Below are 18,315 nucleotides of genomic sequence, written 5' to 3' on the forward strand. Positions count from 1 at the left end.
AATTCTGTGTGGGATCACCGCACCGGGGACAAATTTCCTTTCACCCAACGTTCCCCCTCAGTCTCACTGTAAAAATGATACCACACTTGTGTAGGTGGGCCAAGTGCCTGTGTCAGGTAAAAGCCAAAAACATGGTGAAATTGAGGGGAAACCAAAGCGGGTCCAAAGGAGCAGTTTGGAAAAAAAACATTTTTTGGCTGACAAGGGGGGCAGAATTTTTATCTGTATAGATGTGACAATGCTGGGTGGTAGGAATTTTGTGGATTCCTGGAGATTCCGGAAGGTTCCATCACAAAAAAAGTGGGAAAAATGTGTGATTTCCAGCAAATTTGGAGGTTTGCAGGGCATTTTGAGTAAGAAAATGATGCTGGTGCATGTGAAGAACACCACCCTGGACTCACCCAGATGTTTAGTTTTCAGATATGTCCAGGTCTTGTGGATGTTTCTACATGGCAGCGTCCCAAAGTTCAAAAAGTGCAGCCCTCACTATTCCAAGTGGGACGATTTTGAGTTAGTTAGACAAGCTCTCATGGCCCAACTGTAAAAAGAAAACCCAAAATAATCAAATGTCCTCTTGCTTTCCGTGGATAAGATGTTTTAGTGTGCGGGGAAGATCTGAAAGACCGTTAACCCATTCTGTTGGGGTGGGGGCATAACCATGCCCGTACTGGTTGGTAGCCACCACCCCACTATTTTTTTTGTTTTTTAATTCCCTGGCATCTGGCATCCCGGGGAGTGGATCGGGGGTAATTACCCCATCTGCCCACCGGTGGGCAGAACAAGTTTGGCCCCATTTCTTTGGGGTGGGAGTATGGCCATACCCCCACCCTCTTTTTTTTTTTTTTTTTTTTTTAAATCTTCTCTGGTGGGCGTTCTGCCCCGTTGGAGGCAGATGGGCCTTCCAGATTGGCCTGATAAAAATAGGGTGATCGGCACCCAAGAGGGGCAGAAATGGCCTAAAAAGTCCCCCCCAAGGGGAGCGAGCATTGCCTAAGGGGTTGCTCCCCTGTCTTTAAACCAAGCAAAAAAAAAAGATCTCTGGTGCCTAGAGGTTTCTGTCCCCGTGGGGGAAGATCGGCCTAATTACAATACGCCGTTCTGCCCCCGAGGGGGGCAGAAATGGCCTAAAACAAATTTGCCCCCCCAAGGGAGCGACCCTTGCCTAAAGGGTTGCTCCCCTCGCGTGAAACTAACAAAAAAAACATCCCTGGTGTATAGTGGTTTCTGCCCCCCTTGGGGGCATATTGGCCTGATAAAAATAGGCCAATCTGCCCCCCGCAGTAAAGTACATTTTTCCCCCTAGGTAGCGACCCTTGCCCAAGGGGTCGCTCCACACATATGAAAAAATATATATATATTCCCTGATGTCTAGCGGTTTCTGCCCCTTATAATTAGAAAAGGCCGATCTGCCCTTGGGTTGGCAGAAAAGGCGTAAAAATAAATTGCCGCCCTGGGAAGCTGCCCTTGCCTAAGGGGCAGCTTGCCTTATTCAATAATAAAAAAAATAAAATTAAAAAAAAATCCTGGTGTCTAGTGGGCATTTCTGCTGCCCAATGTATCGCATTCAGGCAGCAGAACTGCAGAGAGAGAAAGAAAAGGAAAGTCCTTTTGCATTTCTCTTCCGATCCGCGCTGAAAGCTGAGCTTCCAGCGCAGTGGGGGAAGCCTCTGATGACGCCATCAGACGCCACGGGGGTGTGGGTAGAAGGGGAAGCCTTCCTCAGGTAGTTGGTCCAAAACCAATACAGGGGCTCCTGTGAACAGGACTATTGCACCCCGTCATCGGCCTTCCCTGAACAACCCTAAATTCCTGACCCAACAACCCACACCTGAGAGTCTTGTCATCCAGGCTTCCTTTTCCTCAGGCGCATTCCCTTCCGCTCCCCTGGATAGGGAATCAAAAAGGCTGGAACAATTTGGGAAGAAGATATTTTCTTCCTCCAGTCTCATGCTGTGGTCCATGAACACTGCATGCCTTTTGGGCCGCTATACCCACTCTCTGTGGGATACGGTCATGCAAGTTTTGCTGCAGATACCGAAGGAGGCCCATGCTATCCTCTCCCAGGAGAGATGCGGCCAAGTTCTCGATCTGATGTGGGCTGGACATGACCGACTATCTGGGCAGATCGGTTGCCACAACAGTGGCCTTGAGACGCCACGTCTGGTTGCATACTTCTGTTTTTTTGGGGAATGTTCAACGTTTATGGATATGCCCTTTGATGGCTCACATCTTTTTGGAGACAAGGCGGACTCGGCCTTGGAGAGGTTCCTGGGCTATGGCTCAGTCCCTTGGCCTTTCTGCCTCCCCTCTCCCCCAAAAGTCTGCTTTTCGCCCCTTTCTTGGCCACGGAAGGTGCTCCCTGTCACGTCCCCAAACCAGCCATCATTCCACTCATGGTGTTCAGCCGCTGAGTTGCCGGGGACACGGAATCCCATGTGGGTGTGGGACAGGGAACCAGAGGTTTGCCCAGTCCACCCCTGTCCCTGCTGCAGCCTCCAAACCCTCCTAGTTCGTTCCCTCACTATGATCCATTTGATGGCAGTATTCGCCATCACCTGCCCCACTGGGAATCCATCACTACGGGCAGGTAGTTCGAAAGGGCTTTTCCCTTTCCTTCAAATCTGCCCCACCAGCAATGCCTCCATCAGTCAGCCATCTTCCGGAAGATCATTTGGCACTTCTCCAACAGGAAGTCGCGGCTCTCTTAGCCAAGGGAGCCATAGAGAAGGTAACTGTGCCAGAAGTAGGTCGTGATTCTTATTCTTGCTATTTTCTGGTGCCGAAAAAGGAAAAGGGCATATGTCATATCCTGGACCTTCGGGACCTCAATTACTTCATCAAGAAGGAGAAATTTAAAATGCTCACCCTGGCTCAGGTCCTGTCTGCCTTAGACCCAGGAGACTGGATGGTAGCGTTGGACTTGCAGGACGCTTATTTCCACATTCCCATCCTGCCTGCCCACAGACGTTACCTGCAATTCATGATAGGTCACGAGCGCTATCAGTTTACCGTGCTCCCCTTCGGCCTTACCAGCGCCCCTCAGGTGTTCATGAAAGTGATGGCGGTGGTTGCAGCTCATCTGCGCAGTTTAGGGGTTTCAATCTTCCCCTTCCTCGACGGCTGGCTGTTGAAGGTGTAGTCGCCCCAGAAAGTTGTCTCTCTCCCTCAGACTGCGCCGAGCCTCCTGCACATGCTGTGGTTCACTATCAACGTGCTGAAGTCACACCTGACTCCCTCTCAGATGCTCCCTTTCATTGGAGCTGTTCTGGACACACTGCAGTTTTGGGCTTATCCTCCCGAAATGCGAGTCCAAGATACATCGGGCTATGATTCTGATCTTTCAGGCTCTGTCTTGGGTTTTAGTGAGACTGACTCCGAGGCTGCTGGGCCTCATGCCCTCCTGCATCCTGCTAGTAACACATGCCAGATGGCTTATGCGGGCTCTGCAGTGGGACTTGAAGTTCCAGTGGGCACAGCATCAGGAAAATCTCTCCGACATGGTCCAGATCTCAGAGAGGGCTACGAAAGACCTGCAGTGGTGGCTTTCGAATCTGCATTGGGTCCACGGCAGATCCCCCTCCCTTCCTCAGCCAGATCTGTCCATAGTGACAGATTCGTCACTTCTAGGTTGGGGTGGCCACATGGGAGAGGCGTAGATCAGAGGCCTCTGGTGGAGTCTGGGCTCCATATCAATCTTCTGTAGCTCCGGGCGTTCAGGCTTGCATTGAAAGCATTTCTTCCCTCTCTCAAAGGGAAAGTAGTGTAAGTGTTCACGGACAACACTACTGCCATGTGGTACTGCAACAAACAGGGCGGGGTAGAGTCCTGGACCCTTTGTCAGGAGGCACTACGCCTCTGGACATGGCTGGAACATCAGGGCATTACCCTGGTGGTTCAACATCTGGCAGGCTCTCTCAACGCCAGAGTGGACAAACTCAGCTGGTCACGAATGGCGTCTCCATCTGGAGGTGGCGCAAGGTCCTTTTCAGCAATGGGAAGAGCCTTGGTTAGATCTGCTCGCCTCCGCGAGAACGCGCTGTTTTGCACTTTGGAGTTTCCAAGGTGGCACTTGCTCTGAGATGCTTTTCGTCTCGAGTGGACCTCCGGCCTTTCCGCCTATACCACTTCTGCCCAGAGTTCTCAAGAAGATCAGGAACAACCTGGCCCAAGTTATATTGGTGGCTCCAGAGTGGTCACGGAGAGTATGGTATCCAGAGCTGTTGAGCATGGCCACCGATCCTCCACTCAAACTGCCTCTTTGGGCGGATCTTCTATCGCCGCAACATGGGGTGGTTCTCCACCTGTACCTGTCCAATCTCCGCCATCATGCGTGGAGATTGAGCGGCGGCAGTTGACGACTTTTGATCTTCCACCCGAAGACTGTGATGTTATCTTGGGAGCCAGGCGTCCCTTCACCGAAACGGTTTACGCCTGTTGTTGGCATAAATTTGTGGCATAGTGTACCAACAAATCTGTTGATCCCCTCTCTGCTCCTCTGTCTGAGGTTCTCTTGTTCATTCTTTCTTTGGCCCAGGAGTGCGCTGCTTTGGGCACCCTTACAGGGTATTTATCAGCCATTTCAGCCTTTCTTAGGCTACCTGATCAACCCTCACTCTTTAAATTTCTTATTGTCACTCGATTCCTTAAAGGTCTCACCCATTTATTTCCTATTTATCATGCCTCAGTGGGACCTCAATCTTGTCCTTACTTAATGTGTACTCCCTTTGAGCCGATGCACAACTGCCCTTTTCGGTTCCTCACTTTCAAAACTGTCTTTCTTGTTGCCATCACTTCTGCTCGCAGAGTGAATGAGCTTCAAGCTCTTTCTTCAAAGCCTCCATTCTTGTCTGTGCACCATGACAAAGTGGTGTTGCGCACTAAGGCTTCCTTCCTTCCCAGGGTTGTTACGCCTCATCATGTAGACCAGTCCATCACCTTCCCTACTTTTTATGCACCCCTACGCTCTTCCCATAAGGGGGAGAGACTCCACCGTCTGGACCCCAAAAGAGCATTGGCGTTCTATCTAAATCGTAATAAAGATTTCCAGGTGGACGATCAACTCTTTGTCGGGTATGTGGGTGCGAAGAAAGGGAAAGTGGTGCAAAAACGTACCATCTCTCGATGGGTACTTCTTTGCATCAAGATGTGCTACCCTTTGGCCAAGAAGCAGCCCTCTGAGGGCTTGCGTGCTCATTCCACCAGAGCAACTGCTGCTTCCACAGAGTTAGCACGCGGAGTTCATGTCCTGGATATCTGCCAAGCAGCTACGTGGGCATCCCTGCAAAGTTTGCTAAACAATACTGCCTGGCCAGTCAGGTCTGTCGGTACAGCTACTTTGGTCGTTCGGTTCTGTAGGACTTTCTAATACGATCTTGGTTCGCAGCCCACCTCCGAGGATGGCATTGCTTGGGTATCTCTTCTAAGGTAAGGAATCTGCAACTAGAAGTCTCTATCAGATGTACAAGTTACTTACATTCATTAAGGAAATATCTGGTAAAGACATATTCTAGTTACACATTCCTTACCAACCCAACCATCCTCCCCACTTGCGAACTGTTTTTTAGAGACAGGGATTCCACCTTCAGGTCCTTAGCTCTGGCACACCAATCTCAGTGTTCTTAGCGGCTCTGCGCTTTGGCGTGGAAAGTCGTTAAAAGAAACTGACGTCAATGCGCTGAAGTGTTGTCTGTGTACTGCTTCCGACGACTTACAGCGACTACGACACCCGCAGAGTTGACCGACACCACTTACCGACATGCAAGGGTATTGCTCGTAGAAAAAAATCTCCAGATCCAGTCTGACACCTGGGGGAAAATTCTAATGCAAGGAATCTGCAACTAGAATATGTCTCTACCAGATATTTTGTTACCAAAGCTAATTAACTTGTACAATCTGTGAATTCAAGAGAGGTACCATTGCTGCATTCTTGAATCTCCTTAACTATCCACTCAAATGCCATAACATCTACGAAGCTATTGGACTAGAAATAGGGTAACAGGTCGGCTGTTATCCAGAAAATGTGCTTTCTTTTAAATTCATCGCAGCTGTTGGCGTTAACTATTAAAAAGTAGCATATAAACGACAGACCTTGAGGCATAATCACACTCTAGAAAATAAATACATTCTAAAATTTAAAATGGGTGAAAACAAATTTAATTTTAAAGATGGTAGGCAAGCTGTGATGGATAATTTGTTTCTACAACGAACGATGATAATGAACCAGTTTGAATTTTGTCGGTTACTCAAAGATAACGGGCCCACAATTATGATCACCCAAAAGGATGGTGAAAGATAAATAATCAAACACTTAATCTCAAAACAATTGTTCTGTCTGCAGTATACAGTGGGGATGAAGTAATTAGAAGCACAGTTGCTAAGGACAGGGAAAGAATACGTCTGTGAACCTGAAAAATATGACAGAGTGAAAAAGAAGTACAATTAATTTCACTTGTTCGTGCCTCCCAATTTCTGGAAAGATTTGAAAAATGACCGGAGTTAATCACAAGAAGGGATCATTTGCAATTTCACAGCCAGTAGGGTAGATCTGTAAACTGACAAAACACACACATTTATGTTTCCACAATTTCTTTTAGCAACACACCTAAAGTCATCCAATATTGTCAGCCATTTTTATCACCCCATCACATCAGTACTGCATCACTCCCTCTAGAGGAACATACATTCTATGATCCTGTTCTAGTTCAAAAGTAAGACATACTCTGACCAATCTCCTTTTATAAACTGATTCCAGATTACACTCTGTCATCGTTAATAATAATCTCAGCCTTTAATCATTTCCCTGCTAAGAAGCCCCTTTTCTATTGTCCTCCCACTTACCTTTGTGATCACACAGTTCGTATTACTGATCTATGACTAACCAGTGGTAATATCCCCAATCAGCTATGGTGTGATGTAATATTAAAACAATACGCATGCTGGAATTTATCAAACCTCGTTCAGCAGATTAATGTTTTTTCATGCTCTAACCAACAATGCTTGCAATTAAAAAGGGATTCATGATGTTTGGAGAAGCAAGAGACTGCCACCCAAGACAGCGAAGAGCCAGACTACCATTTAATGTTGACATTGCCCTCAAATGGGAATCTCCTATTACTGATAGAATTCCCATGTTAGCTTTTATTCCCACACCTTTCCACTGATATATTAACAGCTCCATCTCTTTCTCCAGTCCCTGTACGGCAGATCGGACACCTCTACCATGATTGCCAACAAATCAGGTCTGTTTATGATCCTGATGCAATCCTTCCAACCCTTTTCCCAACTGTGGTACCAATAATGCACTCTCAATTCTACTATCTCTCATTAAAATGAATACTGCTGTTGCAAAGCCAAACTATCTGTTAGCTTGAGGTACCTCATAAAATTCAAACGAGCCAGTATACAACGGCATAGATTTAATTTCTGTGGGGTCTTTCATATGGAGAGACAGATGGGTACCACAAAGCAACCACTCAAGTGTGATAGGAGGCATTGAATCTGTGTCAAATTGATGTTAGAATTTCAGTTGCTCTCCTGATGTGGTCTGGTTGTACTGAACTTGCAAAGACACAACATAGCTGAGCACTTATACCCCAGCGCTTGGAGCTAAAGTGAGGCTGGAAAATGTGTGTGACATCAAACAACTAACATAGCCGCTAGGTAAAGGACAGCACATCCAGAACTGTCCCTTCCTGCACATTTTGTGCAGTACCAGCTGCTAATTGTACTGCTGCAAAGCAGTAGAAAACATAATAAAAATCCATAGCACGCACTCAAATTAGTATACAGCAATTAAAAAGGTGGATTCAGGCAGTAATTTTTCCTATATTTCCTATTGCACTCCAGAAATGGTCATCTTGTTGCATAAAATTAATCACAGCCACAGCTAACTCATTTCCTTCTACTGAACTTCAGAGTATATAGACTGTAAGGAAGTTTATATCCTCAAAATTCCTTTAGGATCCACGAATAGTTCAGAATATTCTAAACACCACCACTGCGATTTTTTATGCAATAAATAATTCCCTGCCATCAGTCAAATAATGGTGTATGACACAGAGATATTTTCCACCTCGCACCATCATCTGCTGGGGAGTTAATGCACCAGAATCCATATCCTATTTCAAAGACGGCACATAGAGTTCTGAGAAAATTCTTTTTTTTTGTTTTAGATGGATGCTGTGTACTTGCATGCTCAGCAGTCATCTTACCAGTGAGATTTCTTAAAGCAAAATAAAAATCATTCCAACATGGCCATTGCTTGTGCACACGCTTGGGAAGCGGCCAGCTTGGGATGTTTGTTTTTGTAATGCTAAACAAAAATCATTCCAAGGTGGCTGCTGTAAATGCCCATGGTAATATGATAACCCTAGTAGTAAGTGACAGAAAGGTGCTTATTTTTCCAGAATTTTTACGAGCAATACAAACATTTCATCAAGCAATACAAAGCATTTAAAAAGAGCTCATTAATACCAAAATTGAACTTTCTCTTTGACTCCAAGGTAGTTTCAGAGCAGTTGTCCATATAAGCATATACACTTTCACTCATTCAAAGCAGCTAACGATTTTTTGGATTCCTTTAAAGGAAAAGTTGACTTAAATTTATATGGCTCACTTAGTAGTTTGATAGTCCCTGGTTAAAGATCCAGGTAGAGTCAATTTTTGACTCGGGCCCTGCAAGAAATCCTTGTGTTCCATTTTAGCCTATGCTTTGGGAGGGTTGAAGAAGACGACCGCTGTACTTTGATATACCACCCTTGCAATTATGATAGCTCTGCTGTTCCACTGTGGTCCCCCGCATTTACCCAAGAAAGCCCCAGATGTTTGTCCTCTAGGGTCCACCAGCCAAAATGCATAGTATATTAAGGATGGTGTACATTATGAAATGAGGAAAATGTATTTTTTCAATGAGAGAAATCTGCTATTATTGCCTTTGCTGTCTTAACCATACTAAAACCACCCTTCCTAATGCTCTTTCTTTGCCTAAATCAGTTTGGATGTTTTCCCCTTTTAAGTATAATCTAAAATAAAAACATTATCACTTTAAATTTCGATTTCTAAGCCTACAGGGGCACCCAGCTGTCAGATAGTGAGATTCCTTTATAAGAAGAGGATTGAAGGTGATTTAAAAAAAAATCGTTTCTGTTAGGGGATGAATCTAAATTCTAGATATTCCCTCTTGTTTTTCACTTGGGAATCTTCCTATTTGGGGGGTTATACTTTAACGGTCCTGTTATCAACCACCACCCAGGCTGTAGGTTTGCATCAGTCAGCTGGATGGAAACAAACATCTGTCTTAATTGCACCACCAACGATAAGTAATTTGACATTTTCTCTCATTGGCTATAGGCACTGATCATTTTATAACAGATGTATTGGTCTCAGATCATTCTGTTCATTTATAGTAAAAGATGCATTTTGAAGTCAAGATTAAAAAAGTGCGTCAAAAACAATGTCAAACTTCAAACGTCTTGGAGGAATATTGTAGAGTACGAGTTTTGCTCCACCTCAACTGTAACTACATCTGTCTTCACAGTGCAAGGAAAATTGGATTGCAGACACAATTTGTGTATTGGTTAAAAGCAAACAGAACAGTAATATTTGAGGCAGGGCAGCCACTGTGCAGACTGGAATGCGAAAATGCATTTGTACAAATATTAGTATTCTACGTCGAAATTCACACTTGGCAAACAGTGTATTGTGCATTGTTTTGTCATTTGTTTAGTTTGAGGTAAGTTTTGCCTCCGGTATGGTCATTTCTTTCACTGCGTTTACTCATCCTTTTGTACGTTTGCATGTGAACAAAAGCAGACATCTAATGGAATTAGTGCAAAGTTTGGAATGATGAGTGGCTGAAAAATTCAGTGTAAAATCGAATGCTACAATTGTTGGTGCTTTTTATCAATATCATCTCATGCTTATTCTGTGCACTGTTACATAACATGAATACTGAAAAATAACTTAAATTATATAGTTCTTTTAACGTACAATGAAACTGAATACTTTTGCTCACTGTTATCTTTCTCCTGTAGGATTGCTCATGTTCAGAGGAATACAGCATCGCAGCTCAATTACTCCCATTGACAACTGCATTTTATAGGGTAAGTAGGTGTTCGAAATCAGAGTCGTTTGAAAAGAGAAATAGCTAGCTAATTAAAGGTGGGTTTTTCATACTAGGTTTCTATTGTAAATATACATTCGAAGATTCTTAGGAAGCACTGGTATATTTAATTTTACCGGATTTATGTTTATAGATGGTAAAAAAATGTTGTTCAAAATATTTCATTAGCATTATTAAGACAAAGAAAACAAAATAACACAAAATGTCGATTCCTGCAGGCATGGCGGGGACACAGGAGCAAAATCGACACAAAATACAACGATGATGTAGCAAATATCGGGGGTCGGTCCAGTGCTTAATTTGTAAATAAAAAGGTGCTGGTGCCCAAAGCCCTCCTCTTAAACACGCGCTGCAGCAATTAAATGTGCAAACATGGAATACTGAGGCAGCGTAATCCTGAAGCCATCTCGGACCTCTTCAATCCATTTACAGCCCCTCCCTGCCCCTTCAGCTCACACCTGCAGCTTTCTGCTTTCTCTCATTGTGACGCTTTTTTGTTTTTCTCTTCCTCCGTCTTTCCCAAACGTGCCTTTTGCTCGCAGGCAGAAGACTTAGCGCTGGCCCCCAAAAATAAGTTGCGGTGCTCAGCACCGGAAACAACAAGCACAAATTAAGCACTGGGTCGGTCGTATGCAAGTCATGTTAGAGTTTGGGGTGGAGACTCATGCCGATGAGGGTAGTGTGTTACTGGAGGACTTTAGGGATGTGGTTGGCTCCTGGATAATCGATAATGGAAACATAACTAAAAATAAAAACCCTAAAACGAAGAAGGTGAGTAGCTGAGAATAGAGGGAGCAGTTAAGGGGGGTATTGCGTCATGTGGGTTGATGGCAAATTGCTGTAGCAAGGTTGCAGATAGAGTCTACGACAGTAAGATATTGACAGAGAGTTCCCTTTTTGTGAAGGCAGTTTGCGATTAAAGGTTTCTAGAGTTCCCATGGTACATTTGACAAATTACTTACAAGGAGGAAAGAGACTTCCTAATAACAATTCAGCCTGGTCGTTTCACAAATTCAGAATTAACAAGGATGAAGGTTTATAAACGTCTATTGCATAAACATGAGATGTGAAAAGTGCACTGTCCAGGTTACTTGCCCCCAGTCCCCCTCACAGCCCATTCTCTGTTCTATATTCTGGTTTCAGCTGCATCCCAGTATACTTAGTACTGTTCTATCTACAGTGTCTACTGTCGGAGATACCCCCGCAGCAAAATAAAAATATTCTCTGTAAACGCTCCACCACTTGCTGCAGCTGGATTTGCACAATTTCAAATATCTGAATTAATAGACTGCATTAAGAATTCTGAGAATGCAGCCTAGAGCATCTGATACAGACTCCCAGTTGCAAATTCATTACCTTAAAATTTCCCCAGGTGTCAGGCTGGATGCAGAAGATTTGTTGTGAGCAGTACCCCTGCACACCGGTAGGTGGCATCAGTGGTTCTTCATGCTGGAAATGACATCTGCAGCCTCTATATAGGCACCACCCAGGTGCACTGACATCAGTTATTTTCTTTCCGTACCTTCCAGTGATGATCTTTTTTTTAAAGTTTTGTCAAGTTGTTTTTGAGGTTTTCCTCCTGGTGTGGCAAGTAATGCTATCTAAGAAGACCGGCTTCAAGCCCTGCGGTGATGTCAGTGACAGACCCGCGCCTTGTATGCCTGTGGTGCCTTCAGCGTGACCATGACCCAGAGTCATATTTCAACAGCTTCACCATGCACCCAAAGGCCTTGAAGAGTGATCCAGCTCAGCGTGTGACACCACAACGTTCAGGGTCCCAGTCGAGAGGATCGGTCCAGGAGCAGTCGCTGACTCCAAGATCCTCGTTGCACTCCCAGTTTTCGGGTCACTTGGGTAATCCTTCCATAAAGAAGAAAAAGTTGTCAAAGAGATCTTCGACTTCTCTGTTTCTGTCGGATGACAAGATGTGGAGCATCACCATTCGAAGCCTGGGTCTTGCCTTAGAGCCTGCATCTAATAGGGACATCTAGCCAGAGATTTCTTACCTTTGAATTTCCCCAGGCGACAGACTGGATCTGGAAGATTATTCATGAACAGTACCCCTGGGTGCCTGTAGGTCGCTTTCTTCAGTTATGTGCAGCGTCGTCTGTGTCATATGCGCTGGAAGTGACGTTGCGGTCACGTATATATGCGCCACCCTGGTGTGCAGAAGTCAGTTACTTTCTTTCCACGCCAGTTCTGATCCAGGAAGAGCTACCTCTCCGTCAGTTTTGACAGACTCTTTTCAACTTTTTGTCAGATTCTTTTTTCAGCCTGTTGAGGATGTCTTCGAGAAAGACAGGGTTTAAGCCACGCAATGCCTCTCACCATGTCATGTCGGTTACAGACCCCCATTTGGTCTGTTTATGGTGTCTCGAGTGAGACCAAAAGTTGGATTGCTGGGCAATGGCACCAAAGACTTTGAGAGAGCAGTCCTTGAAGGTGCTAGCGGCCCGGTAGGCAACACTACGTCACATGACTCCTCAGAGGTTTCAGTCCTGATTGAGGGGAAGGTCGCAGAACCGCTCCAGGAGTCCCAGGTCCTCTTCGTCCCATTCAGAGTTCTTGGGACACTCTGGGAAGAGGCACAAGAAACAAGAAGTTGAACCGTGCTTCAATTTCTCCTCGTCCATTAGCCGACGCAGCGAGTAAGGAACATTGGCGTTCCCGGCACAGATCTGTGGAGCTTTTGCCTTGGTTGACTTTTCGCCTTCCTGCGTTTCCGGGAGCCAGAATGATCCCGCTCGGGCAAAAGAGTTTTACGAGACCATGTGTCACATGTTTGAACGGGCCAACATTCCGGAGCACCTTTGAGCCCCGTGGAGTTACACAGGGCTTCATCAGGTTCCGGGCCAGTGACTTTGGCCTCGGCTCCAATGGGACCCGTGGATCTGATCCAGACTGGCGCAGATGCTACCTGTGCCACCGGCAGCAACAGCCCCATTCTGATCCCAGACGACACGAAGTCAGAACAACATTGATTGATGCCGATTCCGGCACTGACAGGACTCATGGGTCCTAGGTTGCCACCTAAGCCATATTCTGAAGGGATAGTAACGGAGGAAGTATCGGAGGGGTCACTGGACCCTTTAGAATACCAGTTTGAAGGCCAGGAGTCAAGTGGATTGATGTGAGGAACTGGGAGATGCCAGTGGGCTGGATACCTCTCCAGTTACTAGCTTGCTTTCCCCTCCTACCATGGCTACGGAGGAGGGAGCAGCTTATGCAGTGGTTGGGAAAAGGGCAGCAGGGGACCTTGACCTCAAACTACCCTTGGTGGCAGTCTAGACTAACTTCTTAGAAGTGCTAACTCCTACTCCCCTTTAGCAAATCACTTACAGATGTCCTGCTAGGAACCTGGTCCAAGCCCAGCACACGGGTTCCTGTGAACAGGACAATCGCCCACCGCCAACACCCCAGGGGACCCATCTTTGTTCACCCAACACCCCACCCTGGAAAGTTTGGTGGTCCGGGCTTCCACTTTCTATGGCATGTTCCCTGCTACTTTCCCTGACACGGAGTCCAAGAAGCTGGATACCTTAGGCAAGAAAATATTTTCTTCCACCAGCCTGGCATTAATGTCAGTGAACACTATGCCTTTTCGGGCCGCTACTCCCACACACTGTGGAACACGGTTGCACAAGTGCTACCACAGGTCCCGGAGGAGGCCTGGGGCCATTCTTTCCCAAGCGGTCAAGGATGTAAGAGATGCAGCCAAGTTCATCATCTGGTGTGGTGTGGATACGACTGACTCGCTGGGCAGAGCGATCTCATCGACAGGGGTGCTTAGACATCACACCTGGCTGAGGACATCTGGCTTTTTAATGGATGTCCAGGCAAACTTTATGGACATGCCCTTCAGTGGTACTCATTTCTTCGAAGAGAAGGCAGACTGTGCGCTGGCACACTTTAAGGCCCCACAGGCTATGGCCAAGTCCTTGGACCCCTCAGTGACTACACATCCCCAGTCTGCCTTTCCCTCCTTTCTTGGATACAGAAGGGGCATGCCACAGAGACAACCCTATGCCAGTCACTATCCTGCGCAAGCATCTCAAGCTTTGCATGAGCATGGTGCACACTGACCTTGCGGGCTAGGTAGCCAGAGGTCGCCACCAACCCCCCAGCAGCTGCAGCCTCTAAGCCCTCCTAATCTGACCCTAAAAGAGCATCAGTACCTAGTTGGTGGGAGAATCTTCACCATCTCCACCACTGGCAGTCCATTACATTGGGCAGGTAGGTTTTTCAGATCATTCAGAGGGGCTACTCTCTCCCCTTCAAATCCTTCACTCCCTCTATACCTCCAACACACAATTGTATGACTGAGGATCATTTGACCTTGCTCTTCGAGGAAGTCACAGCTCTCTTGACCAAGGGAGTCCTAGCGAGGGTTCCGATATCAGAAGTAGGCAGTGGTTCCTATTTCCGCTACTTTCTGATCCACAAAGAGAAAAATGGTCTTCGACCTATCCTAGACCTCTGATTCCTCAAAAAGTAGAAATTCAAGATGCTCACTTTGACTCAGGTATTGTCTGCTCTGGACCAATAACGCTGGATGGTAGCGTTGGACTTATAGTACTCTAATTTACATATTCCATCCTGCCTGCTGACAGTTGTTACCTGCGGTTTACGGTAGGCCATGAACATTTTCAGTTCAACGTGCTCTCCTTTGACGGTACCAGCACCCCTCGGGTGTCCACCAAGGTGATGGCAGTGGTCAAGGCTCATCTGCAGAAATGAGGGGTTCCAGTCTTTCCCCTGTCTCGTGACTGACTGTTGAAAGCCGGCTCATCCCACGCTGTTGTCTCCCACCACCCTACTACGGTGGACTGCTTGCATTAGCTGGGGTTCGCTATAAACCTGCCGAAGATACACCTGATTCCTACTCAGATGCTTCCTTTCATCTGAGCTGTTCTGGGCACAGTGCAGTTTGGAGCTTTCCTCCTTAGCAGCGAGTCCAGGATATTCAGCCTCTATCGTGGATTTCGGTGAGGCAGACTCTGAGGCATCACATTTCAGGCAATAAGTAATATCAGATATGAGTGGGAAGTATGTTGCGTGGCGCAGATGCTTGCATGGTAGGAGGAAAATGCTTGGTTAGGGTGCATGTGCTCTCCTCTAATAAGAGTTACTTTTTATCCTCGGGTAATGAGTGTCTGTGGGCCATATAGAAATGATCTGTTATCTCTGAACACTGGTTGCAAGCCCCATTTGTTCACTGCTTTAACTTTAGACTAGTAAAAAACAAAAAAAACAAAAGTATTTTTCACTGCTCTCATATTGGAGAGTTTGGTATTCTTAGAGCACTGAAAAAATGGGCCTTGTCAACTCCTGCAAGTACGCACCAGAGACAGGAGGGTGGCATAGGAGTCTGGATGATGGTTCTGCACCACTAGCCTTCATCTGGCCTGTCTGTGCGGGCTGCAGACCTGTGCTGACTACCAGCAGCTCTCTGCTCCGATGTCGGAAGGGCAGACCACAGGTCCAGCTACAGAGGTTTAGGTAATGCACAGTAGATGATGTGGGAAGGTGGTATGATGCCAAGTAGGATTTTTTGTAGGGCTATAGGGCGAGTAAAGGGGATGCACTGAGCATAGTGCGGCAGAGTGACAGGACAACACTAGGGATTTGTTTGCGTGAGAGGAAGGGTTAGTGGAGGGAATGCACAGAATGTAGTGTGCACAGGGTGAATAGAAGGTATGGAAAAGCATTATAAAGGGACCATTTCAGTTCAATCAATCAATCAATCAAGGGGGTCTTGTAGAGTGCAAACTTGTCACTCCGGCGGGTCCCCAGGTGCTGGAGGGATGAGATGGCCATGTCCAGCAGGTAAATCAAAGATCCGAGTCTTGAGCTGCTTTCTGAAGCGGTTCAGAGAAGGGGAGGTGCTCAGTGGAGGGGGAGGTCGTTCCAAGACCTGGCGGTAAATTAGGAGAAGGAGAGACCTCTGAACCGTTGGCAGTGGATGCGGGGGTCATGGGCCTGGGAGGCTGAACTAAGTTCTCTGTTTGGTCGGTGGAAAGTGAGGCCATTGTTGATGTAAACCGGTTGGCTCATGTGGTGGCGGCTTCGTCGTGTGTGAGGGACAGGCCGAGCTGGGTGTCGTCGGAGTAGGAGACAGTGTTGAGTCCGTGGGTTCTTGTGATGTCTGCCAGTGGAGTCATGTAGGTATTGAAGAGGGTGGGCCTGAGGGAGGAGCCCTGGGGATGCCACAGATTGTGTCTTTGGGTGCGAAAACGAAGGGAGGGAGATGGATCCTCTCTGTTCGGCCAAGGACACACGAGGAGATCCAGTTGAGTGCGTTGTCTTGGATGCCAATGCTGTGAAGGCTGGTGATGAGAGTGTGGAGGGAGGCAATGTCGAAAGCTGCCAATAAGTCGAGGAGGATGAGGGCCGCTGTTCCCCCTATTTCGAGGAGGCATCTGATGTCATTGGTTGCTGTGGTCAAGATGGACTTGGTGCTGTCTTAGGGCTGGATTGGGATTTATTAAGCATGTTGTTGTCTTCGAGGTAGTCCGTGAGCTGGTGGTTGATGGCCTTTTCCAAGACTTTGGCAGGGAATGGGAGGAGCAAGATGGGGCAGTAGTTCTTGAGCTTGTTAGGGTTGGCTGAGGGTTTCTTCAGGAGGGGCTTGACCTCGGCATGCTTACAGGTGCCGGGGAAGGGGCTGTGGATGGAGGTGTTGAGGAATTCTGTGAGGGAGGCTCTGATTACTTCTCTTCCTAGGTTGTAGAAACGGTGTGGGCAGGGGTCCGTCGGGGATCTGGAGTGGATGGAGGTCATGATGGAGATGGTGACTTCAGTAGAGAGAGAGCTGCTTCGATTCGGTAATCCCGTGGGCAGAGGGTGGGTTAGGGTGTGGGGGTGGTCGAGGTCGGTGGGCTAGGGTTTAAAGTTGCTGTAAATGTCAGTGAACTTGTGGTGAAAGTAGTCCAATAATGTGTGGCAGAGGACTTGGGATGGTGGAGCGTGTTCTCTGTGGCCAGATTGTGGCCAGTCACAGACCCTCTGTGGCTTTTAAAAGAAAGAATCAGGGAAATGAAGACTAGTTTCTAATTTGATGCTGATGTGGAGGTTTTGTTGATGAAAGGTCGAGTTGAACTCCCTACTTTCCTTCAAATATAGGGCAAAATAGCATAAGCAAACTGACAAATGTATGTGGTTGATATCTAGCTGGTGCACCTGGAAGTTCTTAGAACAGAGATAGCTTGGGTAGGGAGAAGCATTATGAATATTGATCCACTAAAATTCTAGGAGGTGGAAATGTGTCACCAGGTACCTTTTCGAGTTGGGCAATGTCTCAGAGTTGACCTCGTCTCCCACTTTTAAAAGTTCTGCAAACTTATTTTACTGATTACAAGCTACAAAAATTAAACACCTATCTTAGAAAGCTCTGCTTTAAGCTGTCTTTATGATCTAACACAGGGATAGTGCCAGGGGTACCAAGAGACGAGTCTGTGCTAGCAGCAGAACTCCTGGTGCAACCAGTCTACCCTTGCCTCCTGCCTTCCTCTCCCTTCCTGGTGGCTGACGATCAGAGGCTCTCTCCCTCTGGTCAGAGGCCGCCTCTTATGACTCATAAATACAAGGTGGCTGAAGATCAACCCTTACCTTGTCTTGATTGCACCTTGCAGGATGAGAGGGACAACCTTCCTTTAACGGCACCGTACTGACTCAAAATTAAAGTGAACAGCCTTAAATACGAGATCCAAAATAACACTTCCTGAATTGACCCAGAAGTGCATATTCCCTATCTTACTTGGGCTAAGGCCATTAACAAAACTGGAACTTAAAAAACAGAAGCCAGAAGTTATGCCTTACTTTACTAGCTATTAATGTCACTAAGACTGAACTGCCACAAAGAACAAATATCATGGTGTTAGACGCGAGAACGAGGCTGGTGAAGAAAGGTTAAATTCAAGTAAGTGAAGGCAGTTGAGCCAGCCGCAAATTACGTGTCTGGGTACTGCTAAATGATGGCATCAGCAGTACCTCAGGCCAGCTAGATGTGAAGACAGACGCCTGTACCTACTAGGTCTCCAGTTTTCAATTATAAGAGCATGAGTTTGCAATCTGCGTTCAGACTCTCAAAACAGAGGGTTTTTGGTACCAATCAAGAGAAGTCTGTAAAACAACGGTCCTATCCTGTGTTCCATGCCTCGGTGTCCCAACACAACACTCCTTGTTCAAGCACCCTA

General features: G+C 46.6%; 1 protein-coding gene across 4 annotated transcripts in view; it reads left to right on the plus strand.

The window, feature by feature from the left end:
* Positions 1–18,315, plus strand: part of SBF2 (SET binding factor 2) — a 1,701,375-nt gene that overhangs the window by 1,012,277 nt on the left and 670,783 nt on the right. For all 4 annotated transcript variants that reach the window (XM_069223624.1, XM_069223621.1, XM_069223622.1 and 1 more), the window contains exon 17: positions 10,032–10,100. In XM_069223624.1, coding sequence (XP_069079725.1) covers positions 10,032–10,100 — 69 coding nt within the window. The remainder of the gene's footprint in view (positions 1–10,031; positions 10,101–18,315) is intronic.

Source organism: Pleurodeles waltl, chromosome 3_1, assembly GCF_031143425.1.
Source record: "Pleurodeles waltl isolate 20211129_DDA chromosome 3_1, aPleWal1.hap1.20221129, whole genome shotgun sequence".
NCBI lineage: Eukaryota > Metazoa > Chordata > Amphibia > Caudata > Salamandridae > Pleurodeles > Pleurodeles waltl.